The sequence below is a fragment of the Dromiciops gliroides genome, chromosome 2 (assembly GCF_019393635.1).
Source record: "Dromiciops gliroides isolate mDroGli1 chromosome 2, mDroGli1.pri, whole genome shotgun sequence".
In the NCBI taxonomy this organism is placed as follows: Eukaryota; Metazoa; Chordata; class Mammalia; order Microbiotheria; family Microbiotheriidae; genus Dromiciops; species Dromiciops gliroides.
This window is the reverse complement of record NC_057862.1, coordinates 345,435,069-345,458,803: the sequence shown is the minus strand read 5'-3', so window position 1 is coordinate 345,458,803 and position 23,735 is coordinate 345,435,069. Positions and strand designations below refer to the sequence as shown.

The window sequence follows — 23,735 nt, the reverse complement described above, 5'->3', positions numbered from 1 at the left end:
TTTCACTCTGCTTCAGTTCATGTAGGTCTTTCCAGGCTTTTCTGATAGCATCATGTTCATCATAATTTTTATATAGTACCTTAAACTTGACAAAGAATCTTCTTCACAATAGCCCAACAAAGTAGGTACCATATGTTTTGCCATTATAGTCAATCATCATAATTATTTCCCTCCATCCTGTTCCCTTCCCATGGTATTTACTCTATTTTCTATCTTCTTTTACCCTATTCCTCCTTAAAAGTGTTTTACTTCTGACTGCCCCCTCCCCAACTCTGCCCTCCCTTATCCTCTTCCCCTCCTACTTTCCTGTAGGGTTAAATAGATTACTCCTCTCAATTGGGTGTGAATGTTACTCCCTCCTTTAGCCTACTCTGATGAGATTAAGTTCTTTGAGATGCCAAAGAGAAACTGATGAGACAATTCTGTGTTCTAAATTTTTCTTCCTCCCTCCCTCCTCAACTCTCCCTATGAAGTCAAGCAATTCAATATGTCATACATGTGGGGCAGCTAGGTGGTGCAGTGGATAGAGCACTGGCCCTGGATTCAGGAGGACCTGAGTTCAAATCCAGCCTCAGACACTTAACACTTACTAGCTGTGTGACCCTAGGCAAGTCATTTAACCCCAATTGCCTCACCAAAAAAAAAAAATGTCATACATGTGTAGTTATGCAGAACATCTTCACCCTCCTCTAAAGTGTTTTTCTTTTTACTGCTCCCTCCCCCAATCTGCCCTTCCCTCCTTCCCCTCCCACTTTCCCTCAGGGCAAAAATATATTACTATACCCACTTGAGTATGTTTGTTATTCCCTCTTTGAGCCAATTCTGATGATAGTAAGGTTCACTCATTCCCCTACTCCTCCCCCCTCTTCCCCTCCCCTCCATAAGCTTTTTTCTTGTTTCTTTCATGTGAACTAACCTTCCCCAGTCCAAAATATACATATTTTTGATAGAAAAACTTCATCCCACCTCTTCTCCTAATCATGAGATTTCAAATTACTGAGGTTTTTGCAGTTTTCCTTTAACAGCACTCTGGGGTATCTGTACATCTGGGCATTTGGGTTTAGGAATGTGTGTTCTTGCTAAGTGTATACACCCCAGCTCTCTGGGAGGGAGTTGGGGAAAGGAAGTTCCAAGCCTAAGGAGCATGTGCTCTTGTGTTGCTGAAGTTAACATCTGCAGAAAACTATAAAGAACGTTGTATTTTACAGTGTATATGAAAGAGCTTTTTACTATTAAAGATGTTATATTTCTAGAAGTACATTTGAATAGAACACATTACCCGTTTTGGAAAGCAGTGTGGTATAATGACTAGAGCATAGGAGTTAGTAACACAAGAAACCCTTCTCAGTCATTTGCTAGCTATGTGACCCTAAACAAATCACTTAACCTCTTGGTGTCCATTTCCTCATCTGTAAAGAAGGGCTAGCTCTTATCATCACCACAATCTTGTGAGTTAAAATCAGATATCTATAAATTCTTTTGCAAACCCCAGAATACCAAGTAGATGTCAATCAAACGACAACCAAATAATTTATTAAATACTCCCTATGTGCCAGACACTGTGCAAAGTTTTGGGGATGAAAAGTCAAAAGTGAAACCATCCTTGCTTTCAGGGAGTTTACATTCTAATGAGATGTCTTTGTGGTGGTTGTTGTTGTCAGTCTCTTACTGTAGACCTTTGAGAATCTGTATCTGGGTCATTTTCACACTGTAAATCAAGCAACAATTAGTCTCGCCGTGATGCTGCAGTACCTCTGAAGATCACCCTTCCCCAAAAGACCAGGGTCCCCATCTCAGTTATGTCAGCCTCTCTACTAGCCTACACAGTACATGGAAATACCTTTTCTAATCTGTGTGTGTGTGTGTGTATGTGTTGTTTACTCAGCATCCCTTTGTCAGCAAGATCACCAGCAACAAAGCTCTCCGGGAGCTGGTAGCTGAGGCAAAGGCTGAAGTGATGGAGGAAATCGAAGACAATAGGGAGGAAGGAGAAGATGATGACTCAACAGAAACAGTATCTGTAAGTCTGGCTCTTAAAAAAAAAGAAAAAAGTTAACTACTTCTTGGAAGATTTTTTGGGTAATTTTTTAAAACATGAATTGTATGGCTTTTTAAAAAACCACCCCCAAATAATCATCAGTGGGAGAGGAATGTGTTTTTAAGAGAATTTCATCCGTGTGCATTTGGGACTAACTCTTATGTTTGTGGATGTGCTGTTTTAACTTATGTGCTCCATGCCATGGAGAAGGTTCCTTAGTGACTTATTTCCATCCAGCTGGACAGGAAAGCTTCCTTTTTGGGGAGGAAAGAATCAGTAACCAGATGCGGTTGTGTGTCTTTGTGAGCCAACGTGTCTGGGGCGAAGCTAAACTAATCCATCAATTCAAGGAGCAAGATTAGACCTAGGTAGGAGACTCGCTCCATAACTTCATAGAATTTTAGAATTGGAAGGGAGCTTAGAGGTCAGTTAGTCTAAATGCCTCATTTAACAGAGTGGGAAACTGAGGCCCAGGAAATGAAAGCAACTTGCCCAAAGACACACAGCTTACTTAGTGTTAGTAAAAGAGTAGAAAAGAAATGGCATAGTTAGACAATGGATAGACTAGAGAAAAAGACAGGGGTAAATTTAAGATTCCTCTGGATTCCCTTGCTTGGAAGAGTGGAGAAAATATAAAACTGACTACTTCAATGGGAAAGCTTGAGCAGGGAGAGGAATTAGAAATGGAGAGTCAAAAACTCTGAAGCCATGTTTCTTTTCATTTGACAGTAAGACACCATGGCTATGATCTTTGGTCTGTATCACTATCCAGGAATATGTTGAGTCAGAAATTCAATAGGGAATCTTTCTTTTTTTAAGGAGTTAGATATAATCCAATAATTTATTGAGTTTTCAAGTTCATTCTCGTATCTGGGGAATCCTTTCATACCAATAGGCAGTCCAGTCTCATATGAAATGAATCCTGGGAAACTTTTCTCAAGGAGCCATCTTTCTCTGAGTTAAGGCATCATGGGAGATGGGGATGTGTCCCTGTTTCATGAGGCATGTTTATATGGTGCGTATAAGTTAGCCCCTCCTTCCAGGAGGCAAAATTTTAACTAAACATACACATTTGTGGATTCCTAGAAGATTCCTACAATATAGCAATGAAATGACCTAAACAGGGAATATAACAATAAAATGGAAAGCCCTGCCTTGGCCTCATTGAGGTTCCTTTCTCATTCATTTATTTCTTTGGTAAGTATTTTTGAGTACTTGCTTATGTGCCTAGTTGTAGGGGAGAGGGAGAGAAAGAGAAGACATGAGCCTTCTTTGCACCACATTTACACACAGAGAGAGTGGTGATTAGTAATTAGTAAATTGATACTACATACTCTAGACTCAGAGAGAAGTGGGGAAGAGGGGGAAAAAACCAAAGATTCTTGAAAAAAGGGCGAAAAAAATAAGAAACCCAGGCTTTAGAGGTCCCAGGCCTTTTTAAATCCCAATTGACTCTGGTGGCTACTAACTCTTAAATCTTCTTATTAAAATGTATAGATGGGGCAGCTTGGTAGCACAGTGGATAAAGCACCAGCCCTGGAGTCAGGAGTACCTGAGTTCAAATCTGGCCTCAGACACTTAATACTTAACTAGCTGTGTGACCCTGGGCAAGTCACTTAACCCCAATTGCCTCACTAAAAAAAAAAAAAAAAAAAAAAAATTCAGAGAACAGAAAGAAGACTAGGAAGAAACACAGACAAGAAGGACAGCTTTGAAAGTTACAGGTTGGATTTACTACCTAAAAAAACAAAAGATCCTTACATTATAGAGATCTGCTGTTTCAAGAACAATCTTCTTTTTCTGCCCCACTACATATATGGAAATGCATATTTTATTTGTTGTTTGTTAAGTTCAGAATAATTTTTTAAAATTTAAAATATGTAGAAATAATTGGTTTTATGTCATTTTCTTAAAAGCCTCCAGGGACACACAAGAGAGAATCTTCAGAAGTGAGTCAACTTAGTTTTGATGGAGAGAAGCTTCCAGAATTATCAACTCCTGTCCCCACTGAGCCCAAGGGCAGCCTGGATAAGCCCAGTGACAAGCCTCCAGATGAAGAAATTGCCAGTATCCAGGTAGATGATGGAAGCTCCATTCAAACCACAAGCAGTTCTGAGTTGCCTGGAGATGAGGCTAGCAAAGCTATGCCTGTAGCCCCAGGGAAATACCGATTCAGTGCCCCACCAGGATTCTTGGATGCTAAAATCTCAACCACAGAAGAGAAACCTTTCTCTAACCACCAGAGCAATGACCTGGACATTGCTACCAACAAAAGCAATAAGGGAAGTAGAAGTCGGCCCACAAGCAGCATTCTGGAGAACTTAGTAGGTGAAAAGATTGCCAATGGGAGTCTAGAACCTCCTGCTCAAATTCCCCTTGGTAAATCCAAGAGAGACTCAGACTGTGGGAGCCTTTCTACCTCTGAGAGCATGGACTACAGTGTCTCACTCTCCACTGACTTGTCTCTCAACAGGGAGACGGGTTCATTGTCACTGAAGGTAAGGTTTGAGCTTTGATTAAATCCTGCATGTGCTAGGCTAATCACACCAGGGGAAATGAGTTTGACCCCCCCTGGTTCTGTTCCAGTTCAGTAGGCTTAGAAAATATATTGATTCTGGTTTTTTAACCTTTGATTAAACTTGATTTAAACTTAATTTTAGAAAAAAGATTTGGTGATAAGGTGGACAAAGTTCCAGACTTGGTGTTGAAAAGACCTTTATTTTTAGGGCAGCTAGGTGGTTTAATAGAGCACTGGCCCTGGAGTCAGGAGGACCTGAGTTCAAATGTGGCCTCAGGCAGTTATTAGCTCTGTGACCCTGGGCAAGTCACTTAACCCTGATTGTGTCACCCCCCCCCCCCCACCAAAAAAAAAGACCCAAACTTGTTTCTTGCTTCAGATAATCAAGTCTCTTTCAGTCTCAAGTTTCCTCTTCTGTAATAATAGGGGTAATAGCATATATCTCACAGAGTCATGAATATCAAATGAGATAATATATGTTGAGTATCTTACACATCCTTTAAGTGCTACATAAATGTGAGGTATTATAACCCAGAGAGAGGTGAAAGCCTTCTCATTGTTTACTTCCAGGGTCTAATTCCAAGAGCCTTATAGGTGGTCTACTTTGTCACTAGTAGTTTTCATTAATGAACAATTAAGTCTAATTCAGCTAGCATTTGTCAAATGCCCATTGTGTGCCAGTCTTTGTGCTAGGTGCTGTTGCTACAAAGATAAAAAGCAAGATAGTCTGTGCTCTCAAGCTTACCTTCTAGTGGGTAGAAGATAAAATGTGATGGGAAGCTAGGTGGCGCAGTGGATAAAGTGTTGGGCTTGGAGTCAGGAAGATTCAAATTCCTGAGTTTAAATCCAGCCACAGATACTGACTGTGTGACCCTGGGCAAGTCAAATAACCCTGTTTGCCTCAATTCCCCCATCTGTAAAATGAGCTGGAGAAGGAAATGTCAAACCACTCCAGTGTCTTTGCCAAGAAAACCCCAAATGGGGTCACAGTGACTTGACTGAACAACAAGAAGTAGAAAGATTCTCAATTTCTGGCAGTCATAATAATAATAGTAATAACTAGAATTTATGTAATGCTTTAAGGTTTGAAAAGTGCTTTATGAATATCTCATTTTATTCTAACAAAGACTCTAGGAAGTAGGGGCTATTATATATCCACTTTACCAATAAGGTAAAGAAAGTGAGGCAAACAACTGTGTTTTGTTTGTTTGTTTGTTTGTTTTTTTAGTGAGGCAATTGGGGTTAAGTGACTTGCCCAGGGTCACACAGCTAGTAAGTGTCAAGTGTCTGAGGCTGGATTTGAACTCAGGTACTCCTGAATCCAGGGCCAGTGCTCTATCCACTTCGCCACCTAGCTGCCCCAACAACTATGTTTTTAAAACTAATTGCTGGGGCAGCTAGGTGGATAGAGCACCAGCCCTGGAGTCAGGAGTACCTGAGTTCAGATATGGCCTCAGACACTTGACACTTACTAGCTGTGTGACCTTGGGCAAGTCACTTAACCCCAATTGCCTCACTAAAAACAAACAAACAAACAAAAAAACCCCAAACAAAACAACTAATTGCTATCATTATATAGACCAGTTTTGGCAGTGAGCATATTATTATCTTATTAATATTATATAGCAGTAACGGATCAACCACATGTCTCAGGCCGACTGGTAGAGGAAGCATGAAGAGAACTTCAGCATGCCAGTTAGCATGAGCAGGAGAAAAGTCCCAGAAGACCTGGAGGCCAGAGAGACCTTCAAGAGCCCGCCAAGAGAGAGCTCGTTGGCCTTTGCCAAGAGTTTTTATCCTCTTTCGATAGAGGCAGGTCATTATACATTGATTGAAGCTAATTGGTTAGCATCATTCAGTTCCATCAGTTGACATGACTTGAGGGTGGTCTACATTAAAGTGAACACTACAGATGACACCAGGGAGAAAAACCAAAATGGTTTGATCCCATCAGTCCTTCATTGAGCTAGAGAAAAGAGTCTATCGGGGGCAGCTAGGTGGCGTAGTGGATAGAGCACTGGCCCTGGATTCAGGAGGACTTGAGTTCAAATCCGGTCTCAGACCCTTCACACTTACTAGCTGTGTGACCCTGGGCAAGTCACTTAACCCCCATTGCCCTGCAAAAAAAAAAAAAGAGTCTATCTACACTCCCAGCCCCTTTCCTATACTACCCTAGCAAGTGTGGGCTGGGGAATGTAAAGTCATTATTACCCAATTGATGCCAAGTGGAATGAGACTGGTAAATTGGCCACCCCCAAGAAGCCTCTGAATATACTAAAGGCTAAATAGAAATGGCTTTTACATTATCTGTGGTTCTGGTTTATCTATATTTGCTCCTCTTATAGTGAGCCAGTAATCAAAGGTTAACTATAAATAAAATTCCTTGTTTCCCCAAACCTAGCAACATTAGTCTGTCCTTTTGGAAACCTAAGAAGCTAAGCCATTTCTCTTCTAGTTCCTCTCCAACCCCCATCAACAGGATCAAAAACATCCTTCAAATGGGGGATGAAAGAGCTGACAGAGAATTATGTTTTCCTTCATAATGTATCTGGTTTATGTATAAGTTAATCATAAGAACACACCACATGGCCTTCACTATAATGTAAAAAGACTGTTGGCTAAATTCCTAGAAGTCAAGTCAGGAAAAGCCTGCCCAAGTCTCAGAGTTCTGAACCAGAATCCAGAATTTAGTTCCAAAGAAATTTTCTGGGTCAAGGTAACTAAAGAGACTGGCAAGCTTTACAAGAGCAGGCACTCCAACAAAGGAGAAGATGCATCATGGGAAGGGGGAAAGAGGACTGGGTACAGCACCTCTAAAGGAAGATCTGGGATCTCGAGGTAGCAGGGACTGCAGATGTCATCTAGTCTAACCTTCCTCATTTTATAGGTGAAAAAACTGAGGTTCAATGATTTGAACAAGATCACACAGGTAGTAGACAGCAGAGAAGGGATTTGAACTTGAAATCTCTAATCTAAATCCAGCACTACTGACTCTTAAGGTTGATGATCAAGGCCAATGTCTAATTGTCAGTCAATCAATCAAAAATATTTGCAGAGGCCAGCTTCCTTCCCTATTGTCACAGACAATAGGAGGGGCTGGCCTAGGCTCTGGATTTGGAGGTAAAATACCACTAATAGAATGAAACCTCACTAAAAGAAGGGATTCTGTTTTGTTTTGTCTTTCTATGCCTAGCAGATAGCACAATGCCTTCTTTTTTTGGGGGGGGGGGGACAATGAGGGTTAAGTGACTTGGCCAGGGTCACACAGATAGTAAGTGTCAAGTGTCTGAGGCCACATTTGAACTCAGGTCCTCCTGAATCCAAGTCTGGTGCTTTACCACTGTGCCACCTAGCTGTCCCCCACAATGCCTTCTTTACCTATAGCAGTACACCCTTGATAACAACAGCAGACATGTAAAAGGGTTTTGAGATTTGCTAAGCATATGCTGGGTCAGCCTGGTGGTGCAGTAGATAGAGGGCTGGGCCTGGAATCAGGAAGACTCATCTTCCTGGGTTTAAATCTCACCTCAGGCACTTACTAGCTACATGATCCTATTGGCTTCAGTTTCTTCTGTAAAATGAGCTGGAGAAAGAAATAGTAAATCAGTATCTTTGCCAAGATAACCCCAATGGGGTCACAAAGAGTTGAACAAGACTGGTAAGATTGAACAACAAAAGTAGACATTGTCCCATTTTATCCTTAATCCAATCCTGAAAGGTAGATAACTGTTAATATCCTTATTTTCCAGAAGAAATTAAGATGGGATACTCTAATCCCATTCCTTTGCAGAGATAAGATGGGCCTGGAAGCTTGCAGATATTTTCAGAACTTTTCAATGTATTGATCAGTTTTGCTGTTTTTTCTTTTACCTCTTTCTTTTTCTTTAAAAAATATTGTTTGTTATAAGGGATGACTCTCTGGGAGGGGAAATAGGAGAGATCCCGTGGGTAAAATCTGGTGATGTAAAAAACCAGAATATATCAAGAGAATTTGGGGGGTGGGGTGGGACAATGAGGGTTAAGTGACTTGCCCAAAGTCACACAGCTAGTAAGTGTCAAGTGTCTGAGACTGAATTTTAACTCAGACCCTCCTGAATCCAGGGCTGGTGCTTTATCCACTGTGCCACCTAGCTGCCCCTGAAAAATTTATTTTTAAAAGAAAGAAATTAAGATTGAATGTGGTCAAGCAATTTGCTTTAGTCCACACAGTTATTAAGAGTGAGGGAGGGGCAGCTAGGTGGCACAGTGGATAGAGCACCAGCCCTGGATTCAGGAGTACCTGAGTTCAAATCCAGCCTCAGACACTTGACACTAGCTGTGTGACCCTGGGCAAGTCACTTAACCTCCATTGCCCCACAAAAAAAAAAGAGTGAGGGAGATCTGAATTCAGGTCTTCCTAATTCCAGGTCTAATATCTCACCATTCTACCACACTCCCTTAACAACTGTTAAGCTATTGTTTAATTGGATTACAAAGACCTGTGGTTCCTTGACTGTTAGTGACAGTTCTGTTCTACACTCAAACTTGCCTTCCACTCTATATACATTTCCCAAATGTGACTCTGACTGCTACCTCTGTGACTCTGGGTAAATTACTTTACCTTTCTAGGACTTAGTTTCTTTTTCTGTTCAATGAGGGGGGAGGACTAAATTAGAGGTGTCAAATTGAAATTGAAATATGCCCCTTGCAGTTGTATATTGACTCAGAAAACCACAAATTAAGATTATCTGTATTGTATTTTTGTTATTGTTAAACCGTTTCCCAATTTTCATATTGTTTTTGGTTGCACTTGGGAGTTTTGCTCCCAGACCAGATAGACTGCAGAGCTGAGCATGAGTTTGGTACTTCTGGACTAAATGACCACCAAGGTCCCTTCCAAGTTAAAAAATACAAACCTTTGGTCTCCGTCCATCCTTGGGTCCACTTCATTTCATCTCTGTCCCTTTTTGGTCTACCCACTGCTCCTGCGTCATTGGGTCTCTTCTTCTCTGGATGACCCTGCTATTCCCCTTTCCCTCGTTACCAATTCTACCTCTTCCTCTTTTGTACAATATTTCCCTTCCTCCTTTTCTACCCCCCAAATAAAATGCTACCATATTGAATCAAAAAAAGGAAACAAACAAAAAAAAAACAACCCAGAGAAATGACTAAAACTAAGCCCAGCTTTCAAAACAGAACAAAGGAAGGATGTTGTTTGAAAACAAACACACCCAAACACATTACACACATACACCAAACAATCTTCAGGGTATCTTTGGCCAAGGGTTTCTTTCCTCTTGGTTTTGAAAGACCTCGTTAATCTAGATGAGGTCTTCCTGGTTCAATTTTGTTGGCACCCAGTAAAGGTCCCATCCACATACATACAGAAATTATCCTTTCTTTCCCTACAAAACAATAGATGTCTAAGATGAAAGGAAAGAAGGAAAGACTGAGTCTGATTCTGTACAAGCATGTGCACAGACAATGACCCTCCATCTGATAGCAAGGGCTCCCCACTCTGTAATGTACAGAAAACCTCAAAGTGGTCTGTGCTAATACCATTTGCCAAGGAGTAGCTTAGCAGTGGCAAGTGTATGTTATCCAAATGGCTGAAGCCATTGCCTGGAAAGGAATATTTTAAAACATTTCTCAGAGGAAGATGACAAAAGATATTCCTCTATCATTTACTTTGTGGCAGATAGGGCACTGAAATCAGGAAGATCTGGGTTCAAATCCAACCTCAGATACTTACTAGATGATGTGATGTGGGGCTAGATCCTCTCTGAGCCTCAGTTTCCACATCTGTAAAATGTCCAAACAGTATCTACCTCACAGGGTTGTTTTGAGGACCAACTTATATATACTGTGTTTATGTATATCTGTGTGTGTGTGTGTAAAGTTCTTTCATTACCTAACTGTATTATGTTAATACCAGCTTTTATTAGGTAATAATGACTTTACATTCCCCAGCCCACACTTGCTAGAGTAGTATAGGAAAGGGGCTGGGAGTGTGTCAAATGGTGAGGATGAAGTAAAAAGTGGATAATCCACATGTGATTAATTGAGTGCAATTGCTTCCACTGGCAACTGCCTACTGGGATGTTGCATTATGTCAGGGTAGAGGAAGGAGCACAGAACCATCAGCTGTTCTCCCTCTCCTGTTGGACCTACAGTGACTTTCTTTCTCCTCTCTGGATGGTTGACTGACTAGAAAGATAAATAACTTTTTAAAAAATTTAAAATCATAGATGACATCTATAATCATCAGTTGAGTAGCACTGCTGACATGCTCAACTCCGTACTCTGGGAATACAGAAGTAATATAAGATACTGTTGGACCCCGACTTCACAAAGCTGACACTTTATATGGGTAAACAAGGTTAAAAGAATAAAACCATCACCAAACAGTGCTCCAGTTCAACTGTGATCTCATTAATGTGGGAGCAAGCCTCCAGGCTGGCTCCTCTTGTGTGTCTCTCATCCAAATGTTCCTTTTGCTTCGCTTCAGGGAATTTAGTTTATCCGCCCTGCTGGGGGGTGGGAGTGGGGGCAGGGTTTCCTTCCTTGATTTTGTGAGTATATTAGTGGAGCAGGTGGATTCTCCATTGCTTATCCCTTGATTTTGATGATAACCTACTAAAAAACACAAGACAATATAGAACTAAGTGTGTAATTACGTCCAGACTCTGGATCCTAGTCAAGCTTTAGAATAGTCAAGGAAGAATACATGGACAGGGTGGCCTGCTTTTATGAAAAGAAAGAATACCTTTTTTTTTTTTTTGAAGCTTCACAGAGAGGATGCCTTTTATTAAACCGTGTGTCCTAATTTTTGGTTTGAAAAATGTGATCAGCATGTTCATGGACAATGTGGGACAAGCTGGATTCTAAAGGATGGGTAAGGGGTTAGGGGTACTTAAGGCATGGAAGAATCAATGAGCACTGTTTGCTATTTTTTTTTTTTAATTAAGAGGTGAGATCTTCAGCTGAGAGGGACAAGTAGCTTGAAGAGAGAAGAGGTTTGGAATAGCTTCTGTGAGGAGTGAAATAGGGAATAAAGGTGTTGTTGAGTCCTTTCAGTTGTGGCTGACTCTGTGTGACCCCATTTGGGGTTTTCTTGGGAAAAATACTGGAGTGGTTTGCCATTTCCTTCTCCAGCTCATTTTATAGATGAGGAAACTTGAGGCAAACAGGTTAAGTGACTTGCCCAGGGTCACACAGGTAGTAAGAGAACTGATCTAATTTGACTAGAGTTTCTAGGTTAGGTTGCACTAGAAAATGAAATTGGAGAGACAGGATAAGACCTGATCATGGTGGGTCCAGATGGTCACGGGGAAATGTTTTAATGTGATATGGGAGGCAATAAAGTATCATTATAGTCTCTTGAGCAGAAGAATGATATGAGGAAAGCTTGTGTCATTAGCCTGCTATTGGTTTGCAGAGTAGATTAGAATAAGGAGATACTGTAGTTAAGAAGGCTGTTGCTTTAATCCAGATGTCGATGTGGTATAAGTGAGAAAATCACTGGACTTGGGTCTCACATACTTGCTAAGTGACCTTGGACAAGTCACTTAATTTCTCTGAACCTCAGTTTCCTCATCTGTAAAGACTAGATTAGTTAAATTTCTAGGACTAACATTCTAGGATTTTTTTTTCACATTGTTGGGTAACTTGGAGTAGGGGACAGAGCATGGACTGGGATGGTGGCAATAAGATTGGAAAGAAAGAGAACAAGAAAAGAGACCTTTCAAAGGCAGAATCATATAGGCTTGGTGATGAGCTCGAAGAAAAGAAATGGGCAGAAAATAAGGTTTTAAGGCTGGGTTGTCAGGCAAACTAGGAATATTTGTGGAGGACAGAGCATCCCTAATCTTTTGAAGTTGACATGAAGGAAGAGAAATATGACCTTAATAACGATTTCTTTGTGTTCATGTTCTGACATGAATGGAATACTGAATTGGCTGTAACATGAATCAGTTCAACTCAACAAACATTTATTCTGTGCGTAAAATGTCTAAGACTTTGTGCTTGGGATTTAGGATTGTTCGTTTATTCTTAGTTGTTTTGCCTCTTTTTCTTTGTCCAGGAATCCAGGCTGCATAACAAAACCCTGAAGCGCACCCGGAAGTTCGTTGTGGATGGTGTGGAGGTGAGCATCACCACGTCCAAGATCATCAGTGAAGATGAGAAGAAAGATGAAGAGATGAGATTTCTCAGGCAAGCAATTTTTTTTTTAATTGGAGCAGCAGCAATGGAGTTTACTTGAACTATTTCTTCTTTAGAGAGAAAGGATGGGGAAATTTGAGCTGCCGACTAAAATGAAGTCACCCCTTAGACTTTGCTGAGAAGAGGCAACATCGGGCTAGTGGTTCGGGCATTGTACTTAAGGATTAGAAAGACCTGGGTTCAAAACCTGCCTTAGTCATTCTCTAGTTGTGTGATCCTAGATAATTCTCTTAACCTCTTTGAGCCTTGGTTTCATTATTTATAAAATAGGGATAATTAATTGTAGCTGCCTCACAGGCAGGTCTGTGAAGACCAAGTGAGATAAAGTATGTAAAAAAGGGAAAGGTAACAACTATTTATTAAATACCTAATATGTGCCAGACCCTGTGCTAAGCATTTTATTATCATCTTATGTGATCCTTACAACAGCCCTGGGAAGTAAGTGCTATTATTATCCTCATTTTGCATTTGATAAGACTGAATCAGGCAGAAGTTAAATGACTTGTCCAGGGCCACTAAGCTAGTAAATATCTGAAGCCAGATTTGAATTCATATCTTCTTGACTCTAGGCCTAGAACTCTACCATTTAGCTGCCCAGAAAGTACTTTGTAAACCATAGAAGTTTATGTAAATATAAGTTATTATTTTTCTCAGTCATAATAATAACCAGGGAGAGAATGGATTTGAGTGACATTATGGTTGCGGTAGTTGTCCTTTCTCAAAGAGGACCAAAATGACATCACTATGTTAGAGTCAAATTACAGTGTGTCTGACTGTGGCTGATCAGACCAATACAAGCTCAGCATACTCTATCTCAGGTTGGGCAATAATAGGCTATGATGTCATGGAGATAGAATGATAAGCCTTGGCAATGTATTGGACATGGGGGGTAAGGAATCAAAGAGAACTCTGGGGTTTGAAGCTTAGGCGACTAGAAGAATGATAGAACCATTAGCAGAAAAAGGGAAGTCAGGAGAGGCTGGTTTGGGGTGGAGAGGGTAAGTCAGCTTTAGACATGTTGAATATGAGAAGCCAGTAGGGCATCCAGGAGGAAATTTTTGCAGGCTATAGGAAAAGTGGACCTGCTGCTGAGGGAGAGAAAGAGAAGCAGGAGGAACTGACATTTAAATAATATTGGAGATGCAGCTAGGTGGCGCAGTGGATAAAGCAGTGGCCCTGGATTCAGAAGGACCTGAGTTCAAGTCCAGCCTCAGACACTTGACACTTACTAGCTGTGTGACCCTGGGCAAGTCACTTAACCCTCATTGCCCTGCCCCCAAAAAGTTATTCTTAAAAATCAATAAATAGGGGTGGCTATGTGGCGCAGTGGATAAAGCACTGGCCCTGGATTTAGGAGTACCTGAGTTCAAATCTGGCCTCAGACACTTGACACTTACTAGCTGTGTGACCCTGGGCAAGTCACTTAACCCTCATTGCCCTGCCCCCAAAAAGTTATTCTTAAAAATCAATAAATAGGGGTGGCTACGTGGCGCAGTGGATAAAGCACTGACCCTGGATTTAGGAGTACCTGAGTTCAAATCTGGCCTCAGACACTTGACACTTACTAGCTGTGTGACCCTGGGCAAGTCACTTAACCCCCATTGCCCTGCAAAAAAAACAAAAACAAAAACAAAATCAATAAATAATATTGGAGGTTTGCAAAGCACTTTACATATGGCATCTCCTTTGATTCTCACCCAAAACCTTTAAGGTAGGTACTTTTATTATCATTTCCATTTTATGGATAAGGAAATTGAGGCTCAGAGAGGGTAAGTGGTTTGCCCACAGCTTGGCAAATTGTCAAATTGGCAAATGTCAGAGGTGGAATTCAAATTCAGGTCTCTCTTGAATCCAAATTTCTCACTTTTTTCAGTGCTGGGGGGCTAGGGTTGGTTTTGGAGAGAGGTTTACGAGTCTTCCTTATGGTGGTGATGCTAAAGTTTAAGAAGTGGAAGCGATTACTCAGAGAAGAAAGAGGAATGTAGTCTAGAGCTGCAGGGCAGGGGGTTGGTGGGAATGTCTGTGTTTAGTGGGGAAAAAGGAAGAGGGTATGCTACAATTTAGGCAAATACACACATTTCAAAGCCAAATTGAACTGTCCACATTACAGCTCTCCATCAGCTGTAGGGACTTAGGAGTTGATTCTGGGTAGACATCTGCTTCCCTAGAAAGACCTCCTGGCATCCCACCTTTAGACAAAGCCTAGATTAGGATTAGGCTATTTTCTGTTCAGCTGGTCCCTGGGGATGGACTCAGGGTCTCTAGGGAGAAGGAAACGCCTCCATAGTAGTACTTTAAAAAGCTCAATTTGTTCTATGTGCCCTGTCAGTGTTACCTCCACACAGTAGTAGCTCAGGTTTCATAAGTTGGAATTCAGCTCTGGGATGCCTTATTTAGTGAGGCTGCCCTTTGGCCTTGGAACTGGGCTGAGCTCCTCTGCACGAACAGAGAAGTTGTGTTCTGCTCAGGTAACATGGATGAGATTTCACTGGGGTGAAGAGGAGGGCACTTGTTAATAAGGAGTTCTTTTTCTTTTTTCTTTTTTTCCCTTTCTTCTCCTTACTTGTGGCCTGTGAGGTTGAATTTCCCTTAAATTATGAAGGGCATTCAGAGTGTTCAGGCAGAGCTGAGACAGAGACAGAAAGAGAGAGAGAAAGAAAGAGACAGAGACAGAGATGCAGAGACAGAGAGAGAGGCAGAGAGATAGAGATAGAGACAGAGAGAGAGAGAGACAGAGAAGAGAGAGGGGGAAGGAGAAGGGAAAGGGAGAAAGAAAATGGAGAGGGAGAGACAGAGGAGGACTTGGCTTCCTGTGACATTTGGGTGCTGTACTTGGAAAGCTGGTGGTCAGTACTTTTATTGAAATGTGGCTAAATCCTTCTTGGACTCCCCCATTAAGTATTCTTTCCAATGCCTGGACCCTGGACAATATGATATTGCTGTTGTTTTTAAGACAGAGATAGAGAGAGACTTCTGGATTTCTCATCTCTGCCCTTTCAGATTCATTGCCTTTGATCCCCTTCTTCCAAAAACATCATGCACTACCTGGTCGTGTCCCCCCCCCCCCTCCCGTGGGAATGCTGAATTGGTAAAAATGATGTTGGCATCTTGATTTTCCTACCTTTGGGCTCTCACACATTCCTATTCCTAGGCAGAGGAGAAGCTTGGTAGCCAGACTCAGCTGGCAGAAACCTGTCTTTGAAAGTTTATATTGAGATTTGAGATGGATTAAGTTAGGGTCTCAGACACAGGTTGGGAGTTCTGAAGTTAGTTAACAGTGTAAATTACAGTCATGGGATATGGAAAAAGCAGGCTGGAATTTTCAGGTAGATCCTATAGGCCCAAGCTTCTTCTTTTTTTTTTTTTTTGGTGGGGCAATGAGGGTTAAGTGACTTGCCCAGGGTCACACAGCTAGTAAGTGTCAAGTGTCTGAGGCAGGATTTGAACTTAGGTCCTCCTGAATCCAAGGCCAGTGCTTTATCCACTGCACCACCTAGCTGCCCCAGCCCCAAGCTTCTTAAACTGTGGGTTACAACCCCATAACTGAATGTGGGGATTGAGAAAAATTTGACAACAGTAAAAGGTTATGTGTGCCTATTTTATATAACTATATACCCCAGGGTTGCCTAAAAATTTCTTGGGTGAAAAGGGGTCATGAGTGAGAAAAGTTTAAGAAACCCAGCTATAGGCTGAGTTAAGCTGGTGTGACCAGAGGGACTGTGAAGAGGGGAACCTCTGACTAGATATAGGAGAGAGCTAATTAGGATTTAAGGATTTACAAAACCCTTCCCTTGAGGGAGTTAATCTGCATCTAATTCAGTCAGCCTTATTCAATTATCAAGAAATGCCCCTTATAAAATCAGACTCCTTTAACAGGATTCCCAGAATCATAGAATGGTAAAGCTGAAAACGAGCTTGAAGATCCCATCTACTTGCGCCTCTTATTTTAATTTTAAAAGTAAGGAGACAAACCCAGAGAGACAAGGTCACTTACCCAGGGCATAGGGGCAGAGCTGATACTCAGATTTTCCCACCCCTGGTCCATGCTATCTTCCCATGGCCTATGCAATTCAGTTTCTGCATCTGACCATGTGAGTTCATGTTTTCCTTGCCCCATGTAGGGCCAACTGGATGGTGGTTGATTGCAATGCTTAGCACAGTACTTAGTATAGTAAATGCTTAATAAATGCCCCCTTTCTCCCTCCTTTTCTTCCCTCCCTTCTTCTCTCCTTTCTCTCCTTTCTCCCTCCTTTCTTTCCTCTCTCCTTCCTTTCTTCTTTCTCTCCCTCTTTTCTTCTTTTATTCTCTCCCTCCTTCCCTCCCTTTTCCCCTCCTGTCTTCCCTTCCTCCCTCCCACCTCTCTCTCTTCTTTTTCTTTCCTTCTTTCTCTCCCTCTTCCCCTTCCTCCCTGTTTCAACCCTTCAGGCGCCAAGAGCTCCGTGAACTGCGTCTGCTCCAGAAGGAGGAACACCGTAACCAGACCCAGCTGACCAGCAAGCACGAACTGCAGCTGGACCAGATGCAGAGACGCTTTGAGCAAGAAGTCAATGTGAGTGGGGAAGGATGAACTCATTTTATCTTTTCTTCGAAATAGCCCCATTGAAAAAGCTTTTAGGACAGCCCAAGGCATACGCAGCATTTCCTAGACCACTACAGGGACCTGGAGAACATGAAGCTTTGATCTGAAAAGAAGAGGTCACATTAGACCAAATATGACGATCTACAGCCATACCAGAGCTGTGAGATGTGGACAGTCTCTTCAAATGTATTTTTTTTTCTTTTCTTTCTTTCTTTTTTTTTTTTTTTGGTGAGGCAATTGGGGTTAAGTGACTTGCCCAGGGTTACACAGCTAGTTATGTGTTAAGTGTCTGAGGCCAGATTTGAACTCAGGTCCTCCTGACTCCAGGGGCGCTGCTCTATCCACTGCGCCATCTAGCTGCCCTTCAAATGTATTTTTTTTTAACCAGTGTTTCTGCAGCATGCATGTGTGTCCTATTCTCAGCTAATTCCTCCTCCTCCTCTTCCTCTTCCTCTTCCCTCTCTCGTTCTCTCTCATTCTTGTCTCTTTTTCTTGTTCTCTTGTCCTCTCTCTCATTCTTGTCTCTCGTTCTGATTCTCTCATTCTCTCTTTCTCATTGTCTCTCTCTTGTTCTTATTCTCTCATTCTCTCTCCTATTATCTCTTCTTATCTCTCCCCTTCTCTCTTGTTCTCTCATTCTCCTCTCCTCTCTTTGTCCCTTTCTCTCTCTCTCCCTCTCCCTCTCTCTCCCTCCTACTCTCCCTCCCTCTCTCCCCTTCTCTCCTCTCTTCTCCCTCACCATGTATATACTTGTGCCCACACATATGAATAAATAACTGAAAGAAAAGCATTCATACCCAGAACTAATGACTTACTTGATAAGAGTATGACTTTCCCTGGGGATATTTGCTTTTGAATAGGAAATGCAAAAGTTTTCTAAATGGAAAGGATCACAGGAATATAGATTTAAAGCGGGAAGTCACCTTAGAGTTCATCTAGGTCAACCCTGTAATTTTACAGATGAAGAAGTGGCCCAGAGAGGTCAAGCTTCAGGTCCCACAGGTTCTAAGTAGTGGAGGTGGGATGTGAGCCCAGTCCTGTGACTCGAGGTATAAGGTTCTTCCACCACACCATGTAGCCTCCTGATGGGCAAAAGTAGAGTCTAGTGGCTGTTCACATCAGAGGCATGGCTGGAAAGACCCATCTTCCTGGTTATCCCAGGCCTCAGTACAAGGACTGCTGATTGTTCCTCCCAGGGACACTTACCCTTCTTTATGGGTTTAAATTTGTACGAAAGGAGTAAATAAATGAAGCCTTGGCCTACCATGCTGGAAACATTGTTGACTTCCCTTTTAGTCTTTTCCCTTTCCTGCTAAAAAACCTGAAGCCAGTGCTGGTCCTCTCCTTTTCCCTTCCAGGGTTGATGAGGACAGAAGCCAGGACACAGCCTGGGAGAGCTGGGGCCTGACCTTTTTGTCTCATTGGTGTTTCTTGGAGTGAGAATCAGGACTTGAACTCAGGTCTAGATCAGTGTAGCTTATAAGCCTCTTGGCTCTGCCTATTATAAAGTGGTCAGAAGAGTCTGGTAAACTCTGGGGTTGCCCTTGTCTCCCTCTACCCAGGCCAAGAAGAAATTTTATGACACAGAGCTGGAGAACTTGGAGCGGCAGCAGAAGCAGCAGGTGGAGAAGATGGAGCAGGACCATACACTCCGCCGGCGGGAGGAGGCGAAGAGGATCCGGGCTGAGCAGGAGCGCGACTACGCCAAGTTCCAGGAGCAGCTCAAGATGAAGAAGAAGGAGGTAGAATCAGGGGCGGGTTCCTGGTCCTGGGTCAGGCCTCCCAGGTACACTTGGCAGTTTTCAGATTGTGTACCTAGTTGCTCTCTCTCCCCCTGCCTCCTTCAGACATTCCACAGGGTGGAATCTGAGTGGAGAAGGGGTATTCCCTTGGGTTTTGAATGGTTTGGGATTTGATTGGATTTTGGGAATGGGTTTGAAAGGTGAAAGGTCCTCAAGTCTTGAGCCATGGGGATAAGATGGGGAGTAATTGCTGATTCAGAAAGGACTCAAGTGGTGGATAGAGTGCTGGACCTAGAGTCAGGGACACATGAGTTAAAATCCCCCCTCATTTTTCTCCTAGTTGTGTGACCTTGGGCAAGTCACTTAATAGTTTCCTCAACTAAAAAAATGGGAATAATCATAGCATTTGCCTCTCATGTTTGTAGTAAGGATCAAATGAGATGTTACTTATAAAAAGCACATAGTGAATGGGGCAGCTAGGTGGTGCAGTAGATAAAGCACCGGCCCTGGATTCAGGAGTTCCTGAGTTCAAATCCGGCCTCATACACTTGACACTTACTAGCTGTATAACCTTGGGCAAGTCACTTAAGCCCCATTGCCCTGCAAAAAAAAAAAAAGCACATAGTGCAGTGCCTGGCACACATAGTAGGTACTCTGTTAATGCTTATTTCTTTCCCTTCTCTTTCCCTTTCCTTCCCTTTGATTCAGTGCCACAATGGCCTCACCTTAGTTTTACTGCTTGGAAGAACAAAGATGGGTCAGGATTATGGAGGCTCATGATAGATACCATGTAAAGAGCTCTGGATTTGGAGTTAAGAGCGCCTATATTTAAATTCCACCTCTGTAACTTTATATTATCTCTTGGGGCCTCAGTTTCCTCATTTTACAAATGAGGAGTTGGACCAGATTACCGCTTAAGGTCCCTTCCAACTTTAGATCTAGTCTTTGGATCCTGAACCAAATGATTTTATATGAATCTCGATCACGCCCAATTTCAGAAACCCTTATAAAAAATGAATGAGCAACAAGAATTGATCCAAGGTGGCAGGTGATCCCTTCCATTAAAGCAAGTTCTTCTCAAGCTTTTTTTCTTACTGACAACCCTTTTGGGAATCCCTCTGACTCCACCATGCTCCACAAAGCCCCAAGCTTCTGCAGAAGCAGGGATGGGGAACAGACCAGAGTGGTCACCCATTCTGGACATGCCTTTGACAGCATAGAGTCAGCAAGAATAATAGACTTAAAAAAGGCAGCTTGTTAATGGCACCTCTCTTCAGATTTCAGGGTAGGGGTTCTTAACCCAAGGTCCACAGACCCCTTGGATAGATTTCACAGGGTCCAGGAACTTGAATAAAAAAAAAAATTACATCCTTATTTTCACTAACTTGTAGCTGAAAGTTAGCATTGCCTTTGATTATGAAGCAGGTGGCAAAACATTATTTGTAAAAGAGGACCACGGTTCTCATCAGACTGCCAAAGAGGTCTGTGATACAGAAAAAAGCTCAGAACTCCTGCTTTAGGCACAGTTAGGTTTCATAGGGAGGTGGACAAAGGGAACCAGAGGCTTCAGTCTTGGGTGAAGGAAGCTGGCCACTTTCTGACAACCCCAGTTCTCTGAGTAGGAGATAGGCCGGCACACGAGGGTAGGTAGAGTAAACTCTGGTGACTCCCTATTACCTTCTCTGTTTGGTCTTCAAAGGCCTTGCCCATGGGGCAGCTAGGTGGTGCAGTGGATAGAGCACTGGCCCTAGAGTCAGGAGTACCTGAGTTCAAATCCGGCCTCAGACACTTAACACTTACTAGCTGTGTGACCCTGGGCAAGTCACTTAACCCCAATTGCCTCACTAAAAAAAAAAAAAAAAAAAAAAGGCCTTGCCCCTTGGCGCCCTTCTCCCGTCTCTTTACATTATCCGTCCTTCCATGGACTCTGTGATCCAGCCACACCAGCCTCCTTCGTGTTCCTCACACACTTCGCTCCATCTCTGGATTCCCATGCCTTTTTGCTGGTGGTTACCCATGCCTATAATGTTCTCCCTTCTGTAGAAACAGAATCTGGTTCACCCGGCTTCCCTGGCTTTCTTCAAGTCTCAGTTTAAACCCCACATTTTCCCCAACCACACTCCTGCTGATACCTTCCCTTGGAGATTACCTCCAATAAACCCTGTATGTATCTTGTATGTTGCTAGTTTTTTGCATTTTGTCTCCCCTGTTATAATGTAAGCTCTTTGAGAGCAAGGACTATTTTTGCCATTCTTTGTATTCCTTGCACTTAGCACAATGCCTAGTACAATAAATGCTTAAATAAATGTTTGCTGACTTAATTTGGGGACAGATAGCCACCAGCTATTCTTACTCTCTCTCTATATATGCCCATCCTATAGATAACGAGACTGAGGGCCAGAGTAGGGCAAAGGACCTTTCTGAGATCGCACTGATAGTAAATGGCAGATTGAGGACTTGAACTGAGGCCTGTTGACTCCTGAGCTTTTGTTTTGTTTTTTCCCAATTCCACTTTCCTGTCCCTAATACTCAGTGACGTCCGTGGCAGGATGAAGAGCTGTGTTGACATCTCTATTCTCAGATTTAGAGTTTATTTATTTACTTGTTGGCAGCTAACTTCCTTAGAGTCTGTTTGCTGATCAAGGTGAGGTTTGATTTTGGCAATGATCAGCTGGGCTTGCCTTTGCTTTTTGTTACCAAGGCCAATTGTGGGTGCTCAAATACCTTTTCTGATGAGCTCACTGCCTCCCTCCTACAAACATGACATAAGACGTAATTCATCTGAGACTGGACATACCCAGCTAGAGTATTTATAAAATGGGAGTAAGGAAAAAGAAAATCCCCTCCAACCTCCAAAGAGAAGAGGAAGTCTGTAACCTCCAGAGCCATCCCCTGGGAAAGAGAGATTAGGCCCTGGGGCTGTTGGACCATTGTCTAGGAGCTCTCCAGATGGCCGGAGAAGAGGCTCAGAGAAGGCTTTTCCTTTTGGTCTTGCTCACATATCCCATAATCTCAGTGTCCTGCTGCTGTCGGTTCCCCAGCCCACATCCTGCTACTGTCTGCCAACCCTTAGTCCCCCATTTTGGTCCTCAGAGCCTGGCAGCATGGCATCCTGGGACAGGGAAGGAGTTAAGGTAGTTTACTCGTGTAGGGGGAGACCATGGCCTATTGTACTTGGTGCTGGGTTTAGGGCCTTAAATTTAGATACACAGGCAGAACAGGGCCATTCTATTGAAGTTTACTTGTGTGGGGACACCATTTTCCACTGTATTTAGTATTGGGTTTATGACCTTAGATTTAAACATAGAGGTAGAACAGGCACATACTTTGGAGTTGGAAGGTCTTGATTCCCATCCAAGTACTTACATGACCTTGGCCAAGTCCTTTACCTTTCCTGGGCTTCAGGTTTCCTCTGCTGCCCCTTCCAGCTCCAGCTCCGTGGTCCATGAATGGTGATCCTGCCATCAGCAGAGGTTGTTGGAGCCTGCCAAGGAGCAAACTAAGTTCATATTTGGAAGAATTCATTGGATCAAAGCTTTAGAGCTAGAACCTTAGAGTCCGCCAATTCCAACTCATAAAAAGAGGGAACTGAGCTTCAGATTGACACATTCATAGTCACAGAGGTTACAAGCATCAGAGCTGGGATTTGAACTCAGAACCACTGGCTCTAAAGCCAGTGATTTTCCCCAATTCCTCACACATTCCCTGGGTTTTAGTTTTCTTTCGTGTAAAATGCGTATTTGTGTGTTTGCCCGGGGGGGGGGGGTGAGGAGTAGGGGTCTGAGGGTACTGGGTGGTCTCCAAAATCCTGAGATCTCAAAAGTTGTGTATCAAACAATATCACTCATCACCCATGTGGACCTCCCCTGTTGCCACCATGCCTATGATCACTACAATTCCTTTCCGGGTTCCATTACTTCTATCATTAGTTCATTTGGTCAGAATCCAGTGCTCACAAGGCCTGAGCTAGTTATGCTTGGGCTATCCCATGGCTTACAGGCTGCTGTGCCCAGCTAGTACCAAGATTATGGGGAAAACCAAGGCAGGGAGAATCCTTAGGAAACAGCAACAAGAACTTGTGAGGGTATAGCATCTAACCACTGCTATACCTCAGCCTCAGCTAGTCATCTTACAGATGTAGGGTGTGGGTGGCTCCAGGGTGGATCAGGTGCCAATTTACAACTTCTCCTAGAAAAGGAATGAGAGTGCATGCATGCCTGCCTGTTGATGGGGCAGTCATATTATTTTTGTTTAGAAGGGATATCATGTAAGACCTGGAAGATGCCAGGCTCCATCTGGTTCCTGCTACTATTTCTTTTTTTTTTTTTTAGGCAATGGGGGTTAAGTGACTTGCCCATGGTCACACAGCTAGTAAGTGTCAAGTGTCTGAGGCCAGATTTGAACTCAGGTACTCCTGAATCCAGGGCTGGTGCTTTAACCACTGCACCATCTAGCTTTCTGCCCCCCCACCCCCCACTACTATTTCTTAATAATGCTCCCTGTCTTATTTCCCCTATTACTCTTTTTGTTTTTTATGAGGCAATTGGGGTTAAGTGACTTGCCCAGGATCACATAGCTATTAAGTCCCCTATTCCTCTTGATGTCAGGCACAGCAACCCTGGGGGAACTGAATTGGGGGGTGGGAGTGGGGCAGGT

The 23,735-nt window shown here is 42.7% G+C and overlaps 1 protein-coding gene across 1 annotated transcript in view; it reads left to right on the top strand.

Moving 5' to 3' along the window:
* STK10 (serine/threonine kinase 10) overlaps positions 1 to 23,735 on the top strand; it is a 137,299-nt gene that overhangs the window by 88,731 nt on the left and 24,833 nt on the right. Inside the window, exons 8-12 of the mRNA XM_043990207.1 lie at positions 1,886 to 2,020; positions 3,955 to 4,536; positions 12,619 to 12,749; positions 17,184 to 17,307; positions 18,900 to 19,079. Of these exons, the coding sequence (XP_043846142.1) occupies positions 1,886 to 2,020; positions 3,955 to 4,536; positions 12,619 to 12,749; positions 17,184 to 17,307; positions 18,900 to 19,079 (1,152 nt within the window). The remainder of the gene's footprint in view (positions 1 to 1,885; positions 2,021 to 3,954; positions 4,537 to 12,618; positions 12,750 to 17,183; positions 17,308 to 18,899; positions 19,080 to 23,735) is intronic.